The sequence below is a fragment of the Pangasianodon hypophthalmus genome, chromosome 19 (assembly GCF_027358585.1).
Source record: "Pangasianodon hypophthalmus isolate fPanHyp1 chromosome 19, fPanHyp1.pri, whole genome shotgun sequence".
Taxonomy (NCBI): domain Eukaryota; kingdom Metazoa; phylum Chordata; class Actinopteri; order Siluriformes; family Pangasiidae; genus Pangasianodon; species Pangasianodon hypophthalmus.
Window position 1 is genome coordinate 16,992,210 of NC_069728.1, and position 9,405 is coordinate 17,001,614.

Consider the following 9,405-nt stretch of genomic DNA (forward strand, 5'->3'; position numbering starts at 1 on the left):
TCAAGCTCAGCATGACTGGTTCGAGGGTCAACCTGCTTTCTCTGGACTCTGCACTTGGAAGTGTGTAAATACCCTGTTGCTGCTCAGACCCTGCACACTGAAGCCATCGAGCTGCCGCCGCCATGACCACCTTTGACGACATCCTGGAAGAAGCCGGCAAATTCGGCTGGTTCCAGAAGCGCATCTTCTCCATGATGTGTCTCGTCTCAGTGCCCTTCGCTGGAGTTTATGTGGGCATCGTGTTTCTGGGCTTCACCCCTGAGCACTGGTGCCGTAACCCCGGGGTGAAGCAGGGTCAGATGCATTGTGGCTGGAGCTTAGAGAAGGCACTCAGGCTCACAGTGCCTTTTCAGAACACATCTGCTGGAGTAGTGCGCAGTCAGTGTGAGAGGTTTGACGTGGAGTGGAACATCACTGATCTCAGCTGCGATGACCCGGACAGTGAGATCGCTGAGGGAAGGAGTGCTGCGCTGCCCACGAGTGCCTGCAAGGATGGCTGGGACTATGATTACGAGGGAAGAGAGTCTTTCGTCACTGAGGTATGATTGAAATTGGCTTTCCGTTACAGATCTGTAATATATTCAGTGAGCAGGCGGAAATACAACCGGGTGCAAAAGTTTGTGCAACTTTTAAGCACCAGATGAAGAATACAATGAAATTTAATTTATAGCAACTAGATATTTGGTGTGTTAGGTTTCACAGATGTTCCTTCATAACAAGATATTTGATAGTGGAAAAAAAGGTCAGTTTGCATCTCCCTTACTGGGCTTCATAGTGGTGCAGCAGAGAGCGTTGCTACCTCATAGCTCCAGGCTCCCCGGTTTGATCCTGTGCCCAGGTTGCTGTCTGTCTAGAGTTTTGGCATGCTCTCCTCATGTCCATGTGAGTTTCCTGCAGGTTCTCTGTTTTCCTTTCACCTGCCAAAAACATTCCAGTAGGTGTATTGGTAAGATAAATTGCCCCGTGAGTGTGTGCGTGGAAGGCTGCGATGATTGCGATGCACTCCCAGGATAAGCTCTGGATCCATCGTGGCCCTGACCAGGCTAAAGCAGTTACTAAATATGAATAAATTAATTAAACTGGCTTGCATATTGTGATTAGAAATGTTAACAGATATATTCTCTAATAAAATGTATGCCCCTTCCTTTGGCTTTATAACTGCCAACATCTTTCATATCCTTTGATCCTTTCATATCCTTTACTTTTAATATCCACATCACTGCCTTCCAAACTCTGAACAACTTTTAAATAATTCTACTTATATTATTAACCCATTCAAATCCCATCAGGAGACTTTTTGTCTGGTGGATTTATTCAATTCAGGGGTTTTTTTGGCTTTAGATCCCTATTGAGCAAACCAGAGGCAACAGTCTCAAGGAAAAAATCCATGAGGAAGAAACCTTGACTCAAAAGGAAACCTATCATCTTGTATATCTGGGTGACGCCAGCTAGTGGGATTATGAATCATTAAAGTATACAGGTGTAGAAGAGGAAAGACAAACAGTGCTGAATGTTCAGCATGAGCAGATTGTGAATAAGAGTCCTGGGATGAGCACAGAACAGTCTTTATGAATACCGCAGCAGTTCGTAGGTACAAATCTACATTATCCAGGTGTAAGCAAGGGTGAGACATGAAATCTTCAGGGTGTCCATGAGGGACACATGTGCAGCAGTAGAGCTGAAAGTATCTCGTTAATAGGTTGTTTGTTAGTATTGCTAGATAACTCATATATCAGTGTTTTCGTGTTTCCTTATGGAACAGATCCATCCACACACTCAACCACCACACTCCTGTAAGAGCCATCAGACTTCACAGATTTAACCACTGGGACTCTTTATGTTGTAATATCGATCCATGTTGGAAACACACACACACAAAAAAATCATTTTTATAAAATTATCACAAAACCATAAGGAACCAGCAAATAACCTGCAAGAACAATCCTGTCGGTGTCTGATAATAGAATGCTGTCTCTCTGATCATATTCTATGTTTCCTTCTCTTTCAGTTTAATATGGTGTGCGAGGATGCTTGGTTATTAGACATGTGCCAGGCATCGCTCTCTGTTGGCTTTTTAGTAGGCAGCATTGCCATCGGATACCTCGCCGACAGGTACAGCACACTTCTCTCACTCGTTCTTCGGGGTCATGATCACATGGTAGCTCACACTGCATGAACCATGTTTTAACCCTGACTTCACAAGACTCTTATTACGGACTGGTGCATTCATTAGGTCGTATAGGTGACCGGCTAATTGCCCCGACATGATGAAAGGACCCTTAACGCTTTTTTGTCTTTATTGCTATAGAAGGGGATGTTTGTTAGCAACACTGAATGTGACCTAACTGGACAAGTTAGAGTAACATGCTGTAGAGATGGGTGGGAAATGATTGTTGTTTGTTTTGGGTAATCAGAAATCATTCGAGGTGTGGGGTCAGAGAACAAGCAGACTACATCAAATGGGGATAATCCATGATCAGAACAAAAAACATGAGCAAGTCAAAAACCAGAATGAACAGGAGGCAGGAAAACAGGTGCATGGTAAGACTTCGCAATGAAAGACATAAACAGCAGGGTTTAAACAGATGAACTAATTACAATCTTAACATGGAACACATGGACACAATCAGGAAACACACCAATGACAGGACAGGGGCGGAAGGACAGAAATCTAAACAAAAGCAAATGACAAAAACAAGTCACATGACGAACTCAAAACAAATCAAATTGGAACAGCGCACGTCACGCTGGGAGCCATGCTGCATGCTTGAGAGGAGGGATTTCTGACCGATAGCTAATGTTGCATAGTTAGCTAGTGTCAAACCTATTTTAACTCTATTTAACTAACTGAGCAAGTTTGCAAATTACCTAGTTAGCTACTGTTTAACATGGTTTCAGAATTCCTGAATAATCTGACTGGTCAGAGGTCTGACAGTAATTCCCACTGCAATGCAAATGACAGTTTTTTTTCTTTTAATTAATGCATTCATCCTAATATGTTATTGTTTCTATAGTAACATCTTGGGGGGCATGGCGGCTTGGTGGTTAGTGCTTTGCATCTCCAGGGTTGGGGGTTTGATTCCTGCCTCCCCCCTGTGTATGTGCAGAGTTTGCATGTTCTCCCTGTGCTTCGGGGGTTTCCTCTGGGTATTCCTGTTTCCTCCCCCAGTCAAAACACATGCATTGTAGGCTGACTGGCATTTCCAGATTGTCAGTAGTGTGTGAATGGGTGTGTGCGATTGTGCCCTGTGTCCAGGGTGTCCCCTGCCTTGTGCCCCGAGTCCTGTGGGATGGGCTCCAGGCTCCCCCCTGACCCTGTGTAGGATAAGCGGTACAGAGCATGGGTGGGTAGACAGTAACAACTTTCCCAGATGTGGCTGCTGACATAAACAGATTTTTTTCATTGATATGGTTTTCTTTGAGGAGAAGTTTGTTTAGCATTTTTGGAAGGCCAGCATTAGCGCTTTATAACAGGCAGAGGTAAATCTGTTTCTTGTGTATGGTATCTTATGTATGTTTGATTTTGCTTAAATACATGAGCCTGTTTTATTTAGGAACAATATAAGAAGGCAACGTCATTCACAGAGTGAACTAAAATATATGCAGTGTATTGATGTATTTCAGTACCAGTAGAACCTTAATACATTGACACACTTTTCTTCTGCTCTGTTTCTATAGGTTTGGTCGAAAATCAACTTTCCTGATGTCCTGTGTTCTGAATACAGTTACAGGAATTCTAGTGGCAGTATCTCCTAATTACATCTCCCTGCTGGTGTTCAGAGCGCTGTATGGGTTTGGGTCTAAGGGCGGCTGGATGGTAGCATTTGTTCTGAGTAAGAAAGCAAGCTCTCGCTGTTATTCAATGTTGATGTAAGGAATTTTCTGGAAAATAAAGAGAAGGCAGTGTTATACAACTCGTATACAGCCCAGCTCTAAGAAACCCAGAAATAAAAACCAAAACACACTACACAGTGTTCTTTAGTTAGCCTAGTTAGCCTAAGTTAGCCTAGCTAAATTTAGTAAAAAACTTTAACAGCAAATTAGCTACATCCAGCCAGTTTGTAATTATTATTAAAAAATAATTAATTAAAAAAACATGTCCACAGTATCTCAGAAAAGCATATTGTGACATAAATTTCATGATATTGGTATCATCATATCGCCCAGCCCTATTAACCAATATATGTAGAATACTATAACTGTACATCTGATTGAGATACATGCAGAAGTGAAACATTTTTCAAATTCAAATTTTATTGGTCACACACACAACCATACACAGTACGATGTGCAGTGAAATACTTTTTATGACTGTCTGGTGACATAAAAACAGAATTTACATAAACCAGAATTTATTTATTTATATAAAGGATATAAAAGTATATAGATGGCACAAAAAAATATGGACTATATGTGAATAAAGTGCAGATATGTGCAGTTGTATGTGCAATATAATGCTGTGCAACATCAGGGTGAGGTAGTTGCAATGAAATAGCTAACATATATAATAAATATTTATAAATACAGGGTAATATGGGTATATTAACAGGGGGTGTGAGTGTTGTATTTCAAAATATGCAGGAATTTATTTAAAAATATGCAGTTTTCAGAACTATATATAGTAGAAAATGTACATTTTCAGCATATGAAGGGTTTTCCCAGGCCACCACATGTAGTAAATCCATGCCTCCTCTGTTCTGCTCTCAGTTACAGAGCTGGTGGGCGTGGAGTACCGGAGGCCAGTAGCTGTGTTCATTCAGATGTTCTTCAGCATCGGTATCCTCATCCTGCCCCTCATGGCCTACCTCATCACTAACTGGCGCTGGCTGCAGGTGGCCATCACAGCTCCATACCTCTGCTTCCTGGCTTACTATTGGTGATTCATGGGGTTCATAAAGTCATACAGCTTTAAACATTTTGAGTCACGGATGGCGTTTTTTATAGTTTTACTGTATGGATTTTTCCTCCAGGTTTATTCCTGAGTCACCGAGGTGGCTTATCTCCCAGAACAACTCCAGTAGAGCTGTGGAGATCACAAAGAAAATGGCCAAAGTGAACAAGAAGACGCTCTCCAAAAACATTGAGGTGGGTTCATACTGCTGCGTTGTAGGGTTGATCATTCATTTGAAGCATGCATTTACAATTATTCACCAAGCAGAAAGGTTTTGTGCAAAAGACTGTAAAATGTCATCACCAATGCACACTTGAGATCTTATAAATTCACCACAGAATCCTTACTTCAGTAGAGCTTTAGCATGATACTCACAAGCTGACATTCAAAAATCATCCTGGCTTAGAAATTATAAAAATAAATTAATTTATTTAATTTAAATAAATTTATAAAATAATTTTAATTTTTTTTACAGCAGGGATTAGAAATGAAAGAGAATGAAAGTGAAAACACAAAAAAATGATAAGGAATGAAATTTGTAGTGAACATAATCAAAAACAAACAAAATCAGGTTAAAGAACGGTATTTGAAAAAGTCTTTTTCCCACAGACACTTAAAGACGATAGCATAGACACTGCTGTTGCCTCGTTCATGGACTTGATCCGGACCCCCAAGATGAGAAGGAACACATTCATCCTCAGCTACAACTGGTACGTCTGAGAACCACAGCATAGATGTGAAGTGCAGAACACAGAGGTGTGTGTATGAGATGTGTGTTTGCCTGCCAGGTTCACTAGTGCTGTGGTGTATCAGGGCCTGATCATGCGTCTGGGGATCCTGGGTGGAAATGTCTACATTGACTTCCTCATCTCAGGCATAGTGGAATTCCCCGCTGCCATCCTCATCCTCTTCACAATTGACCGTATCGGTCGACGGCTGCCGTTTGCAGCAGCCAACATTGTCTCCGGAGCCGCCTGCCTTATAACGGCTTTCATTCCAGAGAGTAAGTTATACACTGCAGCCTGTAGGAATATGTTTAATGGAAGTAAAAGCATGTTGATGAATTGATGCTGAAGGCTTTAAAGAAACAGTCTTGCCAAAGAAGAAATTTTCAGTTTTCACTTTACGCCTAATGTATTCATTCAGCCATTCAGTTGAGACATGTTTACTATCAGAAATGTGATTTTGTAGTTTTGTACAGGCTAATGTAGCTAAAAGCTTAGACTGTTTTGTCCTCATTTATCAATCTTTTAATAAAAATGTGTGTAAATGTTTTTGTAACCAAACTAAACTAAAAATTCCAACCAAATTTACAAAACTCTCATTAAATTTCTTCGTACTCATCTGCATATGTTAATAAATGCCAATCACCCGTAAATTTCGCTTGGGCATGGATTTAGCCATGTCCACAAAACTCCATAAAAGAGAAATTTCACAGAAACCCGAAAACAATAAAATGGCAACTAAATGATGAAAGAGCACCTCGTAAACAAGCCTTGTGTTAAATCTTGTGCTAAATCAGATATACACTAACTCTTCCTACTTTTATAGGATGCCTTTACTTTTGTCCTAGTTGAATTTATCTTATATGTTGTAATTTACGGATTTGCATTAATATGAAACCATTGAGTTTCACAAAATGTGATTTAAACTTGACAGTGTAATTTGTATATAAATTCACAGTAACTCTCAACAGTTATACAGTTTGAAGCCAAGATTCACATTAGTGTGTCTCCTTGTATGGAAATTTACACAAACTCAGGAGCCAGCCATAGGATACGAACGTTTTTTTTTTCTGAACCTTTTTTTTCAGTCTCGTGTCAGATTAGTAAAAAATTATATTAAGAAATTATTTTATGCACCATTTGCATGAACTCCCAAACACTCTAAGGGTTTTCCTTCCCTTTAAACATCTGTTTCCTACAGGTCTGTTCTGGTTAAAAACAGCTGTGGCTTGCATTGGGAGACTGGGAATCACTATGGCTTTTGAAATGGTGGTGTTTGTAAACACTGAATTGTACCCGACCTTCATCAGGTAAAGTAGCTCTGAGGTCTGAAGGTCACATGCTGCCAAATGGCCCAGTATGACCTTGTACATTTATGCACGTTACATATTACACAAAAGAACACTGTGCTGCTGGTTCAATTTGGCCTTAATATGCAGGGGTGTAGACAATTCAGATAATCACGAACCCAGGCACCTGGGACGAGCACAATACATATCCGGGTTATTCGGTTTTCCATTCACGGGTGGAAACACGGCAGCGAAGCCCGGTTCAGTAGACTGTTGATGTAATTGTCACCAATGCTTTTTGCGTCGCAACTCCAATCCGTATTGAATTTCACAAAAGAAAACTTTCCATTTGATACGTTTGTTTACACTTAACACTCTCCAACTGGTTTTTATGTTTCTCTGTGGTATAAAGCATCTCAAAGTTATGGCACACCCTAATGTTTTCCAAATCCTACCACATATAGTGCGACAAAAAGTAGAACTCTAATACTAGCAAAACCTGTGTTTTTTGTGTTTTCTCTCCCCCGAGAGAAAGCAAAGACGCTCAGCAGACTCAAAAAGCTTTTATACATGAGACGAGAGAACACCACAGCTCATAGCCAAAATGTTAGCCAAAGATTTTTTTGCCTTTTTGTTGAGGGCAAAAACACAATGCTGGATTAACACAGACTGGATTAATATACATTATTAGCTTGTCATACATTTGAGTTAAATTACATTTGTTGTTGCTTTTTAGCCTAGTTAACTGGACATCTGGGCAAACATAACATGGGGCTGGGACCCCGGTGGGTTTACTAATGAATTTTTGCATCCAATAAAGAATTTGTCAACTTCTGGTGTGATAAATTTGGCTCACAATATAGCATAGTAATTTCTAACCAAAGAGTTATGGCGCATATTCCCACAGGAACTTGGGTTTTTCTGTGTGCTCCACTTTATGTGATATCGGAGGGATTGTAGCCCCGTTCCTGCTTTACAGACTTGCAGTCATCTGGCTGGAGCTACCGCTTATCATTTTTGGTATGTATGAAACACTGCAGTTTTTCTTGAAGTGATATTTTGGTTTCACACTTTCTTTTCATCATGGCCAATCTACAATCACTTTTTATTTCTAACAGCATTAGCTCCATTTTATTACTTTTTTAATTGTCTTTTTTTACTCTTAGTTTCTCTGATTTATGCTATACTCAAAAAAGTAAAAGTTTGTGTAGCCTTCAGACAAAATAAAAGACATTTACTTTGAGTTCTATCATTACTGCAGATAATACAAGGGGTTAAATAGTGTATGGTGGGGTGGGGGGGGGCAATTTGGTATCAGTTTAGAAGATTGCATCTCCGTTTTGGAATGTGATATAAATATTCTCTCATAACTTACAGTGGCTTGAACAAGTATTCACACCCACTGACCTTTTCCACATTTTGTGGTGTTACAACTTGGAGCTAAAATAGACTTACTTGAGATTACATGTCATGAAGAAACCTAGAGGCCAAGGATAACGCGCAATATGATGCTACCACCACCATGCTTTACTGTCAGGACAGTGTTTGGAGTTTCTGCCAAATATAATGGATCTTAGTCTTCAACATGTCTTTTGGCAAACTCCAAACAGGATTTCATAGGGCTCGCCATTGTTATATACAGCCCAGCTTTTTGGAGAGAAGTTCCTGATGTCCTGTGAACAGCTTCTCCCATCTGAGCTGTAAAAGTTACATTTAAATTATTGAATTAAATGTTTGCAATGACCTCAGCTCAGTAGAATATCTGTGGTAGTATAGAAGTACTCAGAGAGAGAGTACAGTAAAACAGTACATAGTGTATTAGACATAAATTCTAACAACTCTGACAGGAATCCTGGCAGTGGTTGCTGGTGGTTTGGTGCTGCTGCTTCCTGAGACCAAAGGCGCACCCCTTCCAGAGACCATCGATGACATTGAACACCCGCACAGGTGAGATTTTTTTTCTTTGTTTGTTTGAGTTGTTCGAGCAACATCACTGGCATGACATCACATGCGGTTGTTATATTTTGTCTATTCTTATCACAGAAATAAAGAGGACACGGTGAAAAGTCATCAGCTGGAGAATCTACTGAATCCAGATGTGACAAATAATAAAGAAACTACGACAGTCTGAGTGGAACATTAGCAAGTCTCCTTAAAAACTTGAATTTACACAAACTCAGGAGCGAATCTTAGGATACACTGTTTTTTCCGACTAACAGGAATTTCATGAACACCAGGTTTCTTGTGTAAACACTCCTGCAAGTGATTTACAAATAAATTCATTCACATCCAGTTTGACAACTGAAGCCCACTGTGTGCATCATTCTAATAACCGTGTTGCATGTTTAGTAGTATGTGAATTGTCCTTGTGAAAACAGATACATAAAACATTTAAGCTATACATGTTGGTGCATGTTTTTAAAATTCTAGTATTGTGACACAAAATGTGAATTGAATGAAAATATTGGTGCTAATTTATGAATAATTGCTGAGTTTAGCC

At 39.9% G+C, this 9,405-nt stretch overlaps 1 protein-coding gene across 1 annotated transcript; it reads left to right on the plus strand.

Annotated features, from left to right (window-relative positions):
- Window positions 1-9,206, plus strand: slc22a2 (solute carrier family 22 member 2). Its single transcript, XM_026923620.3, has 11 exons — window positions 1-539; window positions 2,009-2,112; window positions 3,679-3,833; window positions 4,708-4,876; window positions 4,971-5,085; window positions 5,501-5,601; window positions 5,680-5,894; window positions 6,818-6,926; window positions 7,813-7,925; window positions 8,753-8,852; window positions 8,949-9,206. The coding sequence occupies exons 1-11, from the start codon at window positions 123-125 to the stop codon at window positions 9,034-9,036; spliced, it is 1,686 nt and encodes a 561-aa protein (XP_026779421.1). The 5' UTR covers window positions 1-122; the 3' UTR covers window positions 9,037-9,206.
- Window positions 9,207-9,405: the final 199 nt, after the last annotated feature.